Source organism: Rousettus aegyptiacus, unplaced genomic scaffold (genome assembly GCF_014176215.1).
Source record: "Rousettus aegyptiacus isolate mRouAeg1 unplaced genomic scaffold, mRouAeg1.p scaffold_m13_p_6, whole genome shotgun sequence".
Classification (NCBI taxonomy): domain Eukaryota; kingdom Metazoa; phylum Chordata; class Mammalia; order Chiroptera; family Pteropodidae; genus Rousettus; species Rousettus aegyptiacus.
Window position 1 is genome coordinate 99180694 of NW_023416309.1, and position 18982 is coordinate 99199675.

Sequence of the window (18982 nt, forward strand, 5' to 3'; positions counted from 1 at the left end):
GCTTTTACCCCCAGGGGCTCCTTCTAGGACCCTGCTCCAGCCAAGCAGCTTGAGGCCAAAGCCCAGTGTTCTCACTGTGCACCTCCCAGGACCACCGCACTCACAATGGTGAGCAGCCCTGAAGTGAGGCTGGAAACCAGGTCCTTCCCAGCCCGAGCACAGATGATGGTATTGTGAGCCCCAGACACGGCTGGCCCATGATCGGCCGTCACCATCAGGCACATCTCAATGAACTGACAGGAGTACTTGGGCAACCTAGAGGAGGTTGAGAAAAGGGATATAGAAAGGAAAGTGGGAACAAAGGTGAGCTGCTGAACAGGACATCACGCTGACAAGGCCATGTTCCCACCTTCTCCCATATCCCTGAACAAATTTGAGAAGGGCAACAACCTGCCAGTCCAGGTCTAACACTCACGCAACTCTAGGACGAAACCTCTGGATTCCTGAGCAACTGATACCAAATGCTGCTTCTAAAAGAGTTAGCAAACAGGGTTTGAAACCTCTTCTTTAGTCAGCAGTTTTTGGCACAAGTTGCTCTGACAGGATTTGACCTGTCTTTGTGGCTCCCATTTATGGACCAGAAGGGGAGGAGGTGAGGTCCCTGTCCCAGTATAGGAGGCCCTAGGCCTCCTCTAGTGTTGAACCTACCAACTGATGTTTAGAATGTCATCCAGAGACATGAGGATGCCAGAGTAGAGTGAAACCTGCTCAGGTGTTACAGCCCATGAACTTTTCCCAGGAAGGACCCAAAAAGGACCAAAAGCCATATCTCTGCAGGTGAGGGCATAACACAAACCAAGACTTTGACCTGGTCTTCTGCCTAGTGCCACCCCAAGTCAGGGCTCTGTGACTCATGTACTCACTGGCCCCTTTATCCAGTCATCAGTCCCAGGGGAAGGATAAGCTTGGTAGTTGCAGAAAAAACCAAATTTTTTCTCACATTCAGGCTGATGATACAAGGTACTTTATGCCTGTTCAGTAACTCCATAGGCCTGCAACCCTGAGCTACCAGATCCATCCAGATCTCTCCTGCTAACCAATTTACTCTGTCCTGTGACTTTAAAAACTCCAAAGGGAAAGGGGCTGATCCAAGATCCCTGATAAGGTCCTGCTTTCTATTTCTATTGGTTTAGACTAGCTTTTCTGTCCTCAGAAGACTTAGGTACAAGCCTGTATTTCTTTACCCTGGCCTTACATCTGATCTGTGGCCATAAAGACTGACCCTGGACATATTCCCCAAGGCTGCCTGTCCCTGCTCTCCTGTCAGGGAAAATCATTAACTCCAAGTCCCGAGGCCCTAGCATCTTCTGCCCTCCATGCCTCACCTTCTCTGGAACCAGAGGAGACCAAGGACCCCGCCAATGCCCATCTCTTCCTTGAAGACTTCGGTGATGGGCATACCCGCATAGATGAGCTCCTGTCCTCGCTCATCGCAGATGCTGGTCATAAATGAGGCAGGTTTGCGGATCAAGCCCAATTCCTAAACAGAGATGGGGGCAGAGACAAGCAGCACTAAGGTAACCACAAAGATTTTTCCTGGACTGTGCTCTCAGGACCAGTGTCCCAGGAATGTTTTAAATTCTGGAGGCCAAGTTAACAACTCTAAGACTAACTTCTCCTGAGAAAGAAGTATAAAAACCCTTTCATTGAATCATTTTGGGCAAAGAAAATAGCGCCATGCCCATGGCACCTGCTCAGCCTTGGCACTGTTCTGTTCTTTACTGAGTATTTGCGGGGCCAGGCGGTGCACTAAGCTGTTTCCACCCATCGGTTCCTTGACCCTCACAAAGGAGAATCATTCCTCATGTTATAGCAGAGGAAATGAAGCTTAGAGAGCTTAGTAACCACCCCAAGGTCATCTGGCTAAGAAATGGAAGAATGAATCTGAAAGAAAAAATTTTAAACACTTCATATACAGCTACCAACCTCCCACCAAAGTGTGATGAGGCACATGGCTGTGGAAATGGGGGAGCCCCTCAAGATGTCTTTTGCCCAGGGGAAGGGACTGAGCCCCTGAATTTCACATTTCCTGAGTTGGGGCACACTAGGGTATCAGCAGCCAATACTGTCCAAGCCCATTTCTTCACTTATGAACTTTAACTAAAAATTACTTTCAACTTAAGTTTTAACTATAAAAGTAACATGAGTACAGTCTCCTTTTTAAACATTTAGAACAGATAAAGTTATATCACCTCTGACCTCCACCTCTATCCTGGTTTTCTGCCTTAGTGTTTGTTAGTGGACATCTTTCTGGACCTTTCTTTCTCCACCTTTATTTACATGCATACATAGACACATGGAGAATATACAACACTGCTTTATGTGTGTATACCTTTCATGATCACAATAGATATACAGTCTGATAACGTGTTGTTTACTCAATGAATGTGAGCTCTATAAACATCGGTACACACATAGATATAGTTCATTCCTATTAACTGCTGTACAGTATCCCATCATTGGACAATATCACCATTTAGCTATTCTACCACTGGTAAGTATTAACTAGGAAAACATCCCTGAACATGTTTCTTTGTGTGTATATGCGAGTATCTCTCTGGAGTAGTTTTCTAGACGTGGAATTGTTGGACCACAAAGTATGAGCACTTTTAAATTTGATTCATATTACCCAACTGCCTTTCGGAAAGGTTATGTCAATTTCCGCTCCCACCACCAACGAATGAACGCACCAGTTTCCTTGCACCCGTACAAACACAGCATATTACCAGAGAATTTTTATCTTTGCTGAACTGATAGGGAGAAATCAGTATCAGTTTTTACTTTGGTTACTTTTATAATGAATGAGGTTGAGCATTTTTCATGTTAAAAGGCCATTTCCTACCCATTTTTCTAATGAGTTATCAGTCTTTTAAAAATTGATTTCTAGGAGTTCTTTTATATTAAGAAAATTAGTTCATCTATACTCCTTAGACAAGTAGGCAGAGTGGACACTACTTCACCCTGAACTCTTTCAGGAAGTAGGGACAACTCTAGAGGACATCGTCTGCCCCAGCCCCCATTTCCAGGTCAGGCCACCCAGCTGTGGGAGGTACACACTGCCCTTTGTCCTCTTGGGCCCTGCATTTGTTCTACTTCTTGGTCAGAAGGGTCCACCTCACAAGCTCCAGGAGTGAGAGGGTGGCGTCCAAGAGTCAGTCTCCTGGTTTCTCCTGCACCCTTGGAGAAGCCTCCCTTGAGGGCGTGTTTGGGAGCCCAGGGCAGTGGATCACGTGGTTGTTCTAACTACTACGGTGGGCCTAGTTTCAGGGTTCAAGCCAAATTGACTCAAAAGCCACCACCTTAGCTCCCAATTCTCCCTTGCCCACACTGTGAGGGACATACACAGCACTTACCCTGGCCCAAGAGTAGTCCATTGGCACCGTCGGGGGCGGTACCTCCTGAGCAGGTACAATGGCCCCTTTGGCCACAAGATCCTCATACACAGACCTGGGAGGCAGGAGAAAAGACACCCACGTGGATCATCATCTTCTGGGTTCTTCTAAGTCATCCCAAGAATGCTCTTCCATCTAACCCCAAAGAGTTTAGGTTTCCCAGCTCTCTACCCGCTTTCTGTTAGTGACTTCGTCTTACTAGTCAGATCCCCAAGAACTAAATGAAAACAGGTTTTGGACAAGACCTCCCTACTCCTCTAAATGGGCTCTATATAAAGGTGGATCTGGAGGGCAGAGAAGAGGAATGAGAAGAGACAACAGGGTATCCAATAACTCTTCATTCGTCGATTAGAGGTAACACTTTCTAAATGTTTCTAAGGCTCATCTCTCGTTTATGGCCAGCCAAGTAGCTCCAGAAACTGAACAGTCTTTATTTAACACTAGCCTGAACAGCCTGTAACTGCTGCTTCGACAAACAAAATAAAACAAAAGCCCAAGAGAAGAAAGGATTTTGGACCATTCGTATAGCTGCACTAGATGACTGAGAGGGACCAGGAATATCAGATGCCTCCACGTTGGAGAGGCTGCTGTCCTCAAGAGGGATCTAGGAAGGGAGGGGGTGGCCGGCATCCTCCACGAGGTCCACTTACTGGATGATTTCTCCAAGTTCATCAAAGCTCCGGGGCACGAAGACTCCCGCCTCCTTCAAAGCCTGGTTCTTGGCTACTGCAGTTTCAGAAACCTGGTTGGCACAAGCTCCGGCATGGCCAAATTGTACCTGGAAGGCAAGGGAGAGTGGCCTGACTGGGCTTGTTAATCCCCTGAGAGGGAACTAAGGCTCTTAGGAAACATCAGTACTAATTAAGGACCAAACCCTGCTAAACACTCTTCTTGAATCACTTCATTCAAGTCTCAGGCAGGCTCATTAAATAGGTACAATGAATGACTCATTTTAATAATGAGGAAACTGAGGCACTGAGTAGTTCAGAAGCTCACTCAAGGTCACACGGCAGCTGTTTATGGGAGCCAGGATATAAAGTCTGGTAGCCCAACTTTCAACTTCATTTGCTCCCCTGGGGCAATGATTAGGGGAGGTAAGAAGTAAAGTTACAAAGGGGCAACCTGAGGCTGAACTGAGCTTACAGACATGATCTAATTGTCCTGCATATACTTTTTGTAAAATAGGTACCAATATTAAAAAAAAAAATTTCCCTCATATAAAAATATGAATCCTCAGGTTTTTTGAAGAAATCAGATTTTTGCATTCTAGGCCTATATTCCCAAACAGCAACAATTAGCGACTGCCACCTTCCACCTGAGCATGCACTGAGGTAAAATATAAATCCAATAGAATATAGGGGTTGATTAACTGGGAAGTGAATGAGAGGAAAGAGAAAACCAATCTTTAATGAAGCAATGGGGAAAATGAATAACCTAGAGCAACATCTGGTACAAAACCCTGACTTAGGGTAGGGAGGGGGCTGGTGGGTAATCATAACCACACCAAACCCATTTAAATAACACTTATGATGTCCAGGTACTGTCCTAAGACCTTTACTCATTAAATCTTTTAGTAACTACAACTGTTTCCTGAAAAAAAGGAAATGGAAGCATAGATGGGTAAAGTAACTTGCCCAAGATCACACGGGTAACATGCGGTAGCATCTGAACCCCGGCAATTTAGCCTCTGTTATCTTAACCACTAAATATAATAAAAGGGGCTTTAAGTCTTGAAAAGAGTAGGCATCACTGCTCTGGTTAGCAACGCACACCTTAAAAGTGTGGGTTCCCATGCATTCTTTGTAGGACTTAATCTACATGGGTGGATGGGGTGAGAAGGAGAAGATTCTGCACTCAAACTTAGAAAACGCTGGATTCAAGTTAACCAAGTTTCTTTAACTCTGAGATTTCCCAAAACTGAAATGGAAAATGTTAAAAGACAGACAGGTTGTATTGCATGTTTATAAAATGTTCCCTTTTCTGTTTGGTTTGTTTTAAGGACCATTGCTACAGGACCAGTGTTTTGTGGAATATACTTCTGAAAAATGTCACCTTACCAATACCCCTTCATCTCTATCCTCGCTCCCCAGTTTTTAATTCTGTTTTCCTCAGGAGCTATCTCAGTTTGTCAATGGGAAGAGATTTAGTTGTGTATCTAATCTCCATAGGGTGGGAAGTTCTGTAAGGTCATGTGACCTGTTAAAGAATTCAAAAATCATCTATGAGCTAGGCAGTCACTGTACTACTTTACATTGTATAGGCTTAAAATTTCATAAAGTTTTACAAGTTAATTAAAAAACAAAACCAAAACACCTCTGGAGGACCTGCCATACCCATAGAGTAATGATGAGCGCCCGGACAGAAACAGAAGAGCAAGGTCCTTGCCCTCTCGGAGGTGTCCTCTAAGAGTGGGGGTGAAGAAGTAGAGGGCAGTAATGCAAAGCTGGTCAAGAGAAGCAATGGAGGGCAGGAAGGAATTATCTCTGGCTGCTGGGGTGGAGGGGAGAGCAGACAAGAAGAAAGAATCAGGAACAGCTTCACGGAATAAGTGGACTGAAGAATGGAAAGGAATAGTTGCAAAGACCTGTGCATGCCAGACCTTTACCATTACTTTCTTCTTTAAGTCACAACAATCCTGTATCCTCACTTAACAGCTCAGCTCAGCTGAGGTACATCACACAGATACATCAAGATCTGATCCTAAAGCCTGTGAAAGTGGAGCTCACCCCTGAAGGATGGGCCCCCTCCCCTCTTTTATCTACTTGGAAAACACACACACACACACACACACACACACACACACACACTTAATACTTACACAAAAGGGATATTATAAACATTTACTGCATTCTGCCCGTCCTTAGATTTAACAGATCTTAAACTTCTTCTGTATCGACATACCAAGATCCACCTCATTCTACCTGCCTGCCGCTTTCCATGATATGGCTGTGCCATGATGACACAGTCCCCTCCCAAACGACACTTAGGTTGTTTTCATTTTCTGCCACTACACATTGCAGTGAGTATCCTTGTACACATACTTTGAAATATTTTTGCATGCGTACCCATAGGGAAACTTGTAGAAATGGAACTGCTGGTTGAATGGAGAAGTACATTTGACAACTGGACAAATATGGCCACTTTGAGGTGGGCAGGAATCTGAAGGGGAAAGGCAAGCATTCTCAGGAGAAAAAAATGAGTGATGCAGGCTTACCTGTAGGGAGAACTGAGGTTTTAAGCATAGGGATTGTCGCTGCTGCAGGAAGCCTTGAAGGCCAGGTGTTATCTTCTGATATACACAGGACGAGGACAGGGCCTCACACTTAGAGCCTGTTCAGCCACTGATGAACTGATAGGTGACAAGTATTTGTTTCCTTGGTTGCACCATCACTTGAAGAGCCATCTTCAAGATAAAGGATTCTCAAAGCTGGCATATAAGGGCTGGAGTCTGGCTTATTATATCTAGCTAGAAACAGAGAGCTACGTGTTCACATCTAACATTTGTTATACGCTGGACTTATATGCTGCCAGGCATGTTGATGTGTCGAAAAACCTTTCTTTCTATGACCTCTCTCCACACAGAACTTAGCACCATACCCCCTACCCAGCCAGCTCTGCGCCTGGGGTGTGTCCTCCCCCGCCTCGACCTCCCTTTTGCTCAGCAAACTTCTCAGTGAAGCCTTCTCAACTCCTCCAGGGAGTAGGTCACTATTACTCCGAGCAGGGACTCATAGCCTTGTTCTCACCTTAATCTGCTGATGAGTTTGTCTCCTCCAACTGGACGTAAGCTCCTAGACAGGAGGGCCCTGGCTACACCTTGTAGTAACTGAGCAATACACATTTATTGAAGGAACTAGCTGCTTATGAGATGACCACATGGTTCCCCTCAAATTCCCTATAGCTTAGCTTCCCAACTCCCCGCCCAGGAGTGATCTGTCCCAGCCGTACCTCAGAAGAGAACATGGTAGCACAGGTCCCAATGCACCAGCAGACCACAGGTTTGGTGAGGCGGCCCTCCTTGATGCCCCGGCAGATCTTATACTCCTCAGTGCCCCCTATCTGCCAAGGAACGGGGAAAAAGAAAAAGCCCGTGAGTTAGTGGCACCCATCTTGAATTGCTCCAAGGGCAGCAGCATTGCAGCAGGAAAATCTATCCCAAGTTGAGCAGTCAAGTGTCCTGAGTTACAACCAGGCTAAAAAATGAGAAGACAACGGCTTGGCCCAAATAACAGTCTGGAAGACGAGGGTAGATGAAAAGAAAAACTGTAAAGAGATAGCAGGTATCCTAGGGGAGTCCCCAAGACTCCCCTTCCTTGATCTAAGGGTATAAGATAATTTAGGACCAGACCTGATCAGAGGTACAACCAAGGGAAGGGATGGGGTTATGGGACTCTCCCAAATTTATAAAATATACTTTTCATTTTTAATAGCTATCCTCTGTCCCACCAAGTAGAGAACATGGCCAGACAGTGCACAGATTCTTCTTTATTGGCACTGAAACGTCTTAATGCCACCAAGAGGCAGAACTCCTTTATCAGGAACAAACACAGCAATGTTAAAAATGACAACCTCTAGGTCCCCAAGTCTAAGAGGCAGGATTACCAGGGATTATCAGCATAAATTACATATAACCAAAATGCATGAATTTTTAAAAAACTGAGATCATACGTTAACTTTTATAATCAGAAAAAGTTCTAAGTTTTTTCTTTAAATAACTCACCTCTCCAAGAACCACAATCATTTTGACTCCTGGAGTGTCCTGGTAACGTAACACATGATCCATGAATGTTGAACCGGGGTACCTGGGGAGAGCAGAGAGGGCATACAGAATGTGAAGGGGGCTTGGGGAGGTGTGTGTCCAGGTGAGATGTGGGAAGCATGCTTGTACTAAGATCGCTGTGGGGTTTTTGTGGGTACAGATGCCAAGGGAGGGTCCAGAGATGCCTTAGGAATAATGGGGGAAGGGTGGCGGGGGGGAGTAAATGAGCACAAGGGAAGAGAAGGGAAGGGAAGGGAGAAGAGTTAATAAGCCCAGAGAGGTTCACTTGGCAGTTAAGAGATGCTTGGAGAGTGCATAATTGGTGATTTTAAAGTATGTCCACAAATTCTTGAATATGGGTTGGATTTAACGATTAGCTTCTAATGAACAAAATGTGGCAAAACTGATTCTATATCGACTTCTGAGGCTGGGTTATAAAAAGAGTAGCTTTGTCTACAGCCATGCCACCATGAACAAGCCCAATCCTGTCTGATCTTGGAAGCTAAGCAGGGTCAGTCAGGCTTGGTTAGTACTTGGATAGGAGACCGGGTGCTGCAGGTGTAAAAAATAAAAAATAAATAAAAAGAATAGCTTCTCTCTGGCACGCTCCCTTGAACTTCTCCCTTTATGGGAAGCCCAGTACCATGTCCTCAGGACACTAAGCAGCCTGTTAAGGAGGCCACAGAGAAGAGCCACCTTGCCAGCCATGTGGATGAGGCCCCTCTTGTAACCCTGAAGATAAATGTTTATTGTTATCTAAAGCTACTATGTTTTGGGGTGATTTTTCTTTTACATAGCAATACATAATTAATATGTAACATGCCAAGCTATTTCCCAGGATGGTAGTCTACTGTTAGAATGTCTATATTATTCTCTACTGTCGCATGAATTTGTTTGCAAAAGGATTGTTTAAGGCCAAGTGCGATTCCCTGCAGATCTCCATGTGCTTTTGAGATGCTCAAGAGCATTATAAATTCATAGAGCCCAGAATGACAAGCAGCACTGCTCAGACTCATGTGACCCCAGAGCCTTTTGTCAGGGATCACCTGGGAACCGGGATTCCCCATGCTATAGCCCTGAAGACTGGGGCAGGAGTCCTTCCCCACCCAGGAGTTCCATCTGAAATGATGTAGGAGAACCAGGGAGACTGACAAGGTGACCCACTGTCCCAAAAGCTTTTGGTTTCGAGCCAAACAGTAAAAGTGGTAAGAGTAGTAGTAATAATGATTGCCAGCAATGACTAATGTTTATGATGGTATTAAGTATACTGATTATTGTTCCCACCAACAAAAATAATAAAGACACTGTTTGTGAAATAGTAAGCAACATATACACTAGTCTCTGTCCCCGGTTCCTGACACAGACCTCCTATAACCTTTGTGATCTCCTAAGGGATAAAGAAGCTAGGAGAATCTTTTGTTCTAGCATTTGATCTTTGACCCCAGTTCCTGACACTGGCCTCCTAACACCTTTTAATTTCCTGAGTAACACGGGTGACTGGAGCATCTTACAGAGAGCTCCTAAATTCTTTGGCATTCCCTGGGTGATAGGAGCATCTTCCGTTCTAACGAGGCAACTCTTGGTGGGCTCCTGCACAGGGCCCCCAGCTCCTGGATGGGGCTGGTCACCAGAAAGACTATGATTAGAAGCTTGGAACTTTCAGCCCCACTCCCCATCCTCTGGGGAGGGGGTAGAGACTGCGTTAATAATCAATTATGCCTACGTGATGGGGCAGCTACACAAATCCCTAAATATGGGGATTGAGGAGGTTCTGGGTTGGTGAACACACCAAGGGTAGTGCGCCAAAAGGGGGCCTGGAAACTCTGTATACTGCCCCCCCCATGTGTTGACCTACACCTCTCTTTCATCTGGTTGTTCCTGAGTTGTATCCTTTCATAATAAACTGGTAAGCTAATATGCAAACTTTCCCTGAGTTCTGTGAGCCAGTCTAGCAAATTATTGAACCTGAAGAGGAGGTTGTGGGAATCACAGATTTATAGCTCGTCAGTCAGATATAACAGAGGCCTGGACTTCAGACTGGCATCAGAAGGGAGGGCAGTCTTGTGGGACTGAGCCCTCAACCTGTGGGAACCCACCTGTCTACAGGTGGACAGTGTCAGAATGGAACTGAACTGCAGGACACCCAGCGGGCACCTGTGGAGAACTGAAGAACTGCCTGGTGTGGGAAAAATGCCTACATAGTTGGTGACCAGAAATGTGAATGTGGTAGTAGCAGAGAATAAAGGAATAGATTTTCCTCTCACTATTATTAGCTACAATTAATACTTATTGAGTACTTACTAAGTGCGAGGCCATGTGTTAGCCACTTTAGATGACCTCATTTAATCCTCCCGCCAGTCCCATGAGGTGGACTACTATTTTACCCATGGATGTGCAAGGTGATGGAGGTCTAGGGAGGTAAGTAAAGTGCCCAGGATGTCCCCCTGGTAAATGAGGAAACTGGGATTTGAACTCCTTTGCTCCGATTTCAGAATCAGTCCTGCTACCCACTGCACTCTGCGGCTTCCTTATGGCCACACTTCAGAAAACAAATAGAACTACCCCGAAGGCCCAAATGCCATTTAAAAACACCTTTTCCTGTATTTCCTGAGTTTGTGCTCATGTGAGTCATGAGACAGGAGTGGAGTTGCCCCATTTTATGGACTTAAACATTCCTATTTTGAAATTAATACAATATGGAATGTCAACTGTAATGTCAGAAAGAAAGGAAAGAAGGAAAAAAGAAAAAGAAGGGAAGGGAAAGGAAGGAAAGGAGGGGAAAGGAAAGCAAGAGAGGGAAGGAGGGAAGGAGGGAGGGAGTAAGAAAAGGAAAGAAAGAATATGTGCCAGGAACTCAGTAGCAGTGAATAGTATGGGAGGTCCCTTTCGCCCTCAGCTGATCACCTGTCCCCACCAATGGCCACGCCCTCATAGACACCATCCGTGGTTCGAGAGATGATGTTGTTGAGCTCGTTGGACATGCCCCCAGAACGCGAGACGTAGGCCACGCTGCCAGGGCGGTACAGCTTGGAGGCCAGGATGTTGTCCAGCATCCCACCTGTATTCCCGATTTTAAAACACCCAGGCTTGATGCCTCCAACCTGCAGGGGCAGAAACAGCAATCAGGAGGTAAGGTGGGCTCCTGATTGACCACAGAGCTCAGAGGAATCACAAAGCCTGATATTACCGGCCCAGCCTGCTCTGGACCAGCTGGGGAGGAAAGCCCAAGAGAGCTAACATCTGCACACTGGGTTTTCTGCTTAAAAATCTCTTCTCTGCCTTGAGATACATTACACAGAAAAAAGAGAGCCTTATTTGTAAAACATGGCTTACTACTGATAGGTATACTCAGGATTAAGTCATCTCCTTTGCTCTACCAGGGTGACAACACCCAGGAAAGGTGTATAACACAGGTGTACGCCTCTGCGCAAAATCACTCTGCCTCTGAGATGAAAGGTCCCTTTGTTTTAGCTTCAGAAGAATTTTAATGCGACGACTAAAAAAAAAAAAAAAAAAAAAAAAAAAAAAATACTCACAGAGCAATTTCTCCTTATGTGAAGACCTTTGGGCCAAAAATAAAGCCTCCAGGTAGATTTTCCTTAGGTTTATAGTTAAAGGAATAATCAAAGACTATGCTATGGTTGTATGAGGAAGGCCAAACACCTAAAACAAGAATCTTCTCGTGAGCCCCTAGAAACTATAAAGGTGATCCAGACTGAGGAGAGAGCTTCTTAAAAATTAACTGGATATCGACAGGGTGACCTTCAACAGGTACTCCCTAAATATTTTCAATGAAAGAAAGGGACAGAAGAGTCAATAAGTGAGCTTCCTGCAGGCCCAGAACTCAATAAGGTAACCTTGAACTTAAAAAGCTTTCTGGAAGGAATGCTTACAGTGGCAGGTCCAATGATGGTCACGCCCTTCTGCTCTGCCTTCTTGATCAGCTTCCTCGTGAGGGCCTCAGGGATACCTTCAGCTATGATGGCAATGGTCCGGATCTAGAGGATGAAAACAGTCCCTTCCTATTAACTTTATACCTCAGATGGGGCAACGAGGCAGTAACCTTTTAAAAACCCACCTCCTGTGACCCCTTCCAGACTCTAGGGACAAAGTAGTATTAACAATATGCAATGCTTCTTCCCAAAGGTGTCTGTTCCTATCCTGATCACGCCATCTCTCCCCCTAGAAAAGAGGCATGGAAACCCAAAACTTATCTCACAGTGATTTGGAAACCAAATAGAAGCAAATGTTTCCAAAAACTTGTTGGTTTAAGCCTCTGTATTCTATCCAAGAACCCACAAGACTGAGACCCGCCTGCTCCCCACCTGTCCTGGTGCCTGATCTTAAAGCAGCTATTCATCTATGGCTTTCTCTACTGTGCCCTCTAAGTCTCTGACTGTCACCAAAGGACAGGGCCAATACACGACAGAAACGAGCTGCTTCTACAATGAGGACAGAAAGTGGGCTGGGGGAGAAAGCCAGAGGAAGTGGGGCTGGGTGGGAAAGAGTAAGACTGACTCACGTATTTTAGGCTTTGTTGGTCATGTGGTCTCTGTGTTAACTATTAAATTTGCCTTTGTAGCATGAAAACAGCCATGGACAATATATAAATGAATGGGCATGGCTGTGTTCCAGTAAAATGTTATTTATAAAACAGACAGAGGGCTAGTTTGGCCCTTAGGTCTGCAGTTTGCCTTCCTTTGATCTAAACTAAAAAGACAGCTCAGTTTTAGAAAGCATGCTTTTGTTTTTGCTTCATCTAGATATCAAAACAAGTTTATGTTCTCTAGTCAAACACCGAACCAAACCAGTCTGGAATAAGATAATAATTCTGAACAGATGTATCAATATCTTATTCTATGAGGGGTCTTACAAATCAATAACAGAAAAGACAAACACCTCAATAGAAAAAAAAAAAGGAGGCCAAATCATAGAGTAAAAATGGCCAATAAGTGTTTTTAAAAGCTCATCTTACTTAATAATCAAAGGTATGCAAATTAAATAAAATGCCTATCAATTTGTCAAATATGTATTTTTAAAACCAAACATTCAGTATTGGTACAGAGAAACAAGCATTCTCAAACTCCTGATGGCAGATACATCTATAAACCATTCCTGGAGGGCAACTCGGCAGAATGGACCAAAAGCTTTAAAATCTGCTCATTCTGATGCAGCAATTTGACTTCTAGATATTTATTCTGGGGAAATAATTAAAGATATATGCAAATGTTACCCCAAGATGCTCATCACAAGACTTGAAAAAGCAAAACTGATACTACCAATAAATATTTATTGATGTGGAAAGAGTAACTAAAGAAAATGAATTATAAAATAGTTTTGTAAAATATCATTCCATTTGGTCAAATCCAGGAAAAGGTGTGAGTAAGGATATACTCAAACACAGCAGCTGTGTTTCCTTCCGGGAAATGGGACTTGAGGTATTTATTCTCTATTTGACAGTATTTACATTTTTTTCTATAGTAGGTAATAATTTTATAAGAAAGAAGGTGCTTTGGATTCTGTCTAAAAGCTAGTCTTAGATGGCACAGATAGAATCAGGTAGGAGCGGCTGACCCTGAATTCTTTGTTGGCCCAGGTGAGCAGCCCACCTACCCTCGGTTACGAACGCTGCCTTCTGAAGATCAAGCGCCTCCAACCACTTTCACCCAGATCACTGTCTGGTCCAGAGTCCCAGGCCCTTTGTCCAAGGAGGCAGTGACTCTGGAGCTTTCCCTACTGCCCACTCCTCCCTGCAGGGCCCTGTGATCTACCTGTGCAAAACTCATGGTCTCAATGGTACTGTCATAGGCGGAGCGGAGAGAGGCGAAGTTGATCAGCACATCTACCTCAGGGTGTTTCTTCATGGCATCAGCCATGTTCTTGAAGACAGGGATCAGGATCTCTTTGTGACCCCAGTAAAACTTTTGCTTGTGGTCTCCACTGTGAGAATGGCAGAAAAGGGGTTAGGACAGCCCATTAGGGTCGGGGAGAGAGAAGCCGATGGGAGGAGCATCTAGAAGTTGGACAGGCAGGGTCTCTGCCCTCAGAGTTTCCATCTGTGGGAAAAGACCCCTAGAAACATGGATTACCCCAGTCTGGGATAGGCAGAGGCCTCCCTAGCGAAGGGGATAATCTAGCTGCTTCCCCAGCTCCGTCTCCATGAGGTGGAGATTAGGTGGAGATCCTGCTTGGCAGGTACCTGCAGCCTCCTTGCCGTGGCATGACTCACGTGAAAGGGTAGACCATGGCAGCCACTGAGGGCTCATCTCGGGAGCAGATGTAGTCAAAGTCCAGCATGCCTTGCACGGCCCGCGTCTGCATGCCCCACACGATGGCCTTGGTGTGGTGGCTGAAGAGGGTGGCACTCTTTCCTGGTGGGCAAAGACACCACACATGCACCCAGAACACACACCCAGTGAGACCCACGGGGGTTACCTACCAGACCCTTCCACGCCCCAAGTCCAGGGAGGGGGGCTAATCAAATCCACAAAGGAAAGTCAAGAGGACGGAATTCTGAGAACCTGGGGAAGAGGTGCCTCGATTTCTTCTGGAACAGAGAAAGGACTCTCCCTACAGAGAACGGGTCCAGCAGGAGGATTCCTGCAGGGCCTGCTTGATTTCACAAGAAAGGCGTGTAATCAGCCTCCTGCCTATCTGCAAATGAGGCTTGATAAATTATTTTTAAACTCACTGGGAAAAGTATTAAGCTTTCCTGATTTTGGTGACGGGAAAAAATTACATAATTCCCCAAGAATCCTATAACCTCGAAATCTGGACATAAACTATCTCGGGTCAGGATTTGAATTCTCAAGATTCTAGGTCAGCACAGGTCTAATGAAGAGTTTTCTCAACCTTATCTCTGACGTGACAGCCAGGGCTCTGGCAAGGGGCCAGGCCGGAGCAGCAGACTGTATTCCTCCCACCTCCTCCCTCCACTAGGTGGCTCCTTCCTGTTTAGAACAATGCTCTCTCTTCATTGAGCTCTCAAAAGGGGTGAGGGGCAAAAATAAGGAACAAAAAGAGCTGGCAGAAGTGGATTCCTCAGCCTTGAAGGGAAAGACCCCTTCACCACCCTGCAAGAAGGTGACTTCACATTCTGTTCCCTGCAAGCCCCACTGGAGGGAAGTAGCCCTCAGGGAAGGCTCTCATCTCCAGGGGGAAAACAGTGCACGGAGCTCAGTGGCATCTGGTATTAATTAACCTACTGTACTAGTACAGGTTTAGCTACCAAGTTCAAGGTCTGATTAAATGAACTCAAGAATTCATTTTCCCAAGGCATGTAGATTTCTCATCCCCACAGGCCCGCCTCTTCTACAGCAGCCATTAGCTACTCATGACACAGGCTCCTGATGTTGCAAATACCGGAATTTACTGTCACTGGACTCATCTGGGTTCCGAAGAGATATGAGATCATAGAGCAAGGGAAGCCACCTAATCCAGCGCCCTCACTTCTCAGTCCCAGGAAACTGAAGCCCAGAGATGCCAAATGACAGAGATGCTAGGTCATCTAGCGTCGGAGCCAGTAGATTACAGCTCAATTGTGCAAGAGGAATATAAGCTAGTGTGGCCCCACTACTCCCATCCTTGGGGGAGCCCACGCCCGAGTCAGCACACACACACGTGCACATACACGCATCTGTCCACCCAAGAGGCTACAGAAATCAGGACAAAGCTTGGAATCTCTACAAACCCACCCAACCTGCTGTATGAAAGCAGCAGAACCAGAGTGCTCGCCTCCCCTGGCACAGAGGAGCCAAAGCAGAGGGGGGTGATCCTCAGCCCGCCAGCATCAGGGAAGCTCCGGAGACACACCCTGCTCTGGGGCCAGGAGCTCCCCACATGGTTCCTCCTCTAGAGTTGAGGGAAGGGCCTATCCTGGCACAACTAACTGGTCCTTCCTCTCCCACTTCTCAGCATAGCTTGGGGACTGATGGATGGTAAGCACGAACCCTTCCCTTGAGGTAGAGAAGCTCTGGGATATCAAGAGTGGCCTCTATTCTCTTAGCACGTTGCTCAGCCACAGGTCAGGCCTTTTAAGAAACAATGCATCTTGCCAAATGGCCTAAGGGCTGCATTCTTGGCCTTTCTAGTTGCAAGGAGTCAAATATCATCATAAGACTCCCTTTCCCCAGGCTGAAACCTCTTGCGGCTGTGAACAAATGTCAAGAAGTAAAAGAGAAGTCTTGATGCTTTGAACAAGTGAATGTGTGTTCTGTGTATGACTGTCCTAAACAGTGACCTCAGACACCAGACAAAGCCCGGACCCCTTCTACATGGTACCCTCTCCTTTTCTATCCCATTTTCCACCTAAACCCCAGAGAAATCTGAACTTGCCCCTGGCATTGGGAGCTCTAGGATAAAGTTGGTGGTGGTGAGGCCGAGGTGGGCAAAGTAAGAAAGTGATGCCATCATGAGATGCTGAGGAGAACTAGGGGTGGTCTATGGCTCCCATCCTCCCCCAGTGTGCTTCTGCCACTTCCCCTTCAGTTTCAATGGCTCCCTCCTTCCCAGGAGGACCCACCCTCCTCGGTACCACCCCTCTCCAAGGCTGTGGGCCTGAGGTCTACACCCACCTCCTGGGTGGGGAGCCAGAGACAGCCACAAGGCCAGGAGAGCAATGAGAAGGGTGCAAACTAAGTGGGGGTGGGAAGAAAGGGAAAGCAAAGACTAGGACTTGGGGACAGGCCACACCAAGGCAGGGACAAAATATACCAGACAACACTGCAACCCACTGGGGAGGGGGAAACAAAGCACATGGTAAGACTGCAACCCACTAACAAGCGACACGCAGAGTTGGGAGGGGCAGGAGTGTCCTACCTTGCAGGGATCTTGGACTTGGGACTGAATCTGTCAAAGAAAATGACCAAGGCAACTGAGTGACCTGCTGATAGCTGGAGGCTTTGGAGGAGGAGGGTGGGAACAGGGAAGGATCTCATGGACAAGCCTAGCAGGGCGATGCCTTCACCATCTCTCGGCTAACCCACGATCAACAGAAGTAAAGCCAGCAGAAGAGGAGACAGCACCAATCAGCAAAGCAGAAGCAAGAAAGGGCAAAGGACCAAAAGGGGCAGAGACGGGGCAGAGAGAGAGCCAGGAGGGACATGAAGGCTCGGAGGGTGCCGAAACACTGCAGCCCCCACCTGGGCCCTCTGGAGCCTCTTAACACCAATCTCATTGTGAAGCATTATAAGAATAGACCACCGTGGGGTTGAACCTGTCATTCTGTGCCATGGATGTGAGGACTGTAGGGCAGTGGCTTTCAATCTTGGGAGCCTGGACCGAGTGTCACTATTTCACAAAATGCCTTAGGCATGCTCTGTCTGTACCAGGAAGAGGGTGCATAGGCTACACCAGGCCAATGGTGACTAACACTGGATATTGAATATTGGTTGCAAGAGCTGGCTGGTAGAGATCATGTCTTTGATGAATCGGAAGATGGAGAAACGAAGTAGGCCAAGTACAGATGGGCTAGGGAACAGCTTGTGTTCTTATAGTAGGCTCGCAGGAAAGGAATATCTTTGTAGGAGCCCCAGGATGATGGGGTGGGTGGGAAGCTTGCTCTGCCTTCCTGAGCTCCAGGCTCCAGCCTTCCACTTAGGAGTAGAGTCTGGGAGACCTTCCCACCTCCTGGTATTTCTGTAGCCATGTTTCCTCTGCAGCCCCCTACCCAGCTCACATACATCCACAGAAGGGAGTGGAAAAGGGAAAAGAAGACGGTGGAGAGTGAGGTTACCCAGGTAATCCAGGTGCAGTGTGGGTCCCAGGCACCAGGAGAGCCCACAGGGAAGGCTCAGAGCATCCTCCGGTCTGTTCCCATCCCATGCACCACACCTACCCTCACAGCAAAGCCCAATGCCTTCCACCACTTCTGCTGGCCTACAGGGCCCAGAAAGGGGAGAGGGACAGAGGGCCCAAAGCAGCTGGGAGTTACCTTGTGGTATAGCAGGCTTGGCCTTCTTTGCAGGTGCCACTTCATCAGCCTTGGACTCATAAAAAGACGAAGTCCTGCTGGGGGCTGGAGTCTGAGGTGGGACAAGGAGAAAGAGTAAGTTACAGGTAACAGCTGGAGGAAAAAGGGCATTGATCCTTAAGGCCCCCAAAGAAATCAGGTAATAAGAACTAAGTACAGCACTGTTCTTACAAGTTGCTTCCAATAGAAGTATTCTAACAACCTTCTGAGACAGGCATTAGTATTGTCCCCATGCTACAGATGAGCAAACTGAGGCTCTGAGCAGGTATAACTGCTGAGGTCTCTTCTCTTGGAATGTGAACTCAGGTCTGATTTAAAAACCCTTGGTCTTTCCATTATACTAGCCTGACAGGCATAGAAAAAAACTGGAAGATCCAGAAACCAACTATGTGCTACTACCCCCTCCATTTCTCGAATGTCCCCAAATGGCTAGGGAGAGAGGAGGCGCACCACGTCCTGGATGTGATGGCAGTGGAGAGGCTGACAAAGATGGCACAGCAGGCTTTAAGGTAGAAGCTGGCCGGCACCTACCGATGTGCTCCCACTGGCGTTGAGGAGGAAGTTTGCAGTGTGGGCAGCTGTAGGTGGCTGATTGGGGATGGGCCGGTGGCCCAGGGCCATGCCGACAATGGCCGTCATATGAGTCTCGGTGCCAAACACGTGGATGGGGATTCCAGTGGTCTTCCCTGTGAAAGGGAAAAAAGAGCTCATCGGTCAAGTCTTCAGGTACCTGCCCAAAGTCCACATGACTCTGCAAAGGTCCCTTTACAGTCCTGCCTGATGTCTGGCACTTTCTGTGCAATTATCTGAGACAAATCAGCTGTTGTATCTTCAATACCAAACAAATCTTTGTAAAGACCA

At 46.5% G+C, this 18982-nt stretch overlaps 1 protein-coding gene across 2 annotated transcripts in view; it reads right to left on the reverse strand.

Annotated features, from left to right (window-relative positions):
- ACLY (ATP citrate lyase) overlaps positions 1–18982 on the reverse strand; it is a 39216-nt gene that overhangs the window by 4238 nt on the left and 15996 nt on the right. Inside the window, exons 12-24 of one of the 2 annotated variants that reach the window (XM_016150837.2) lie at positions 18653–18807; positions 18083–18173; positions 16969–16998; positions 14381–14522; positions 13923–14091; positions 12045–12149; positions 11056–11252; positions 8113–8194; positions 7341–7451; positions 4043–4170; positions 3354–3447; positions 1326–1480; positions 105–255 (exon numbers count right to left, since the gene is read on the reverse strand). In XM_016150837.2, the coding sequence (XP_016006323.2) occupies positions 105–255; positions 1326–1480; positions 3354–3447; positions 4043–4170; positions 7341–7451; positions 8113–8194; positions 11056–11252; positions 12045–12149; positions 13923–14091; positions 14381–14522; positions 16969–16998; positions 18083–18173; positions 18653–18807 (1610 nt within the window). The remainder of the gene's footprint in view (positions 1–104; positions 256–1325; positions 1481–3353; positions 3448–4042; positions 4171–7340; positions 7452–8112; positions 8195–11055; positions 11253–12044; positions 12150–13922; positions 14092–14380; positions 14523–16968; positions 16999–18082; positions 18174–18652; positions 18808–18982) is intronic. The other variant, XM_016150839.2, reaches the window with a different exon arrangement.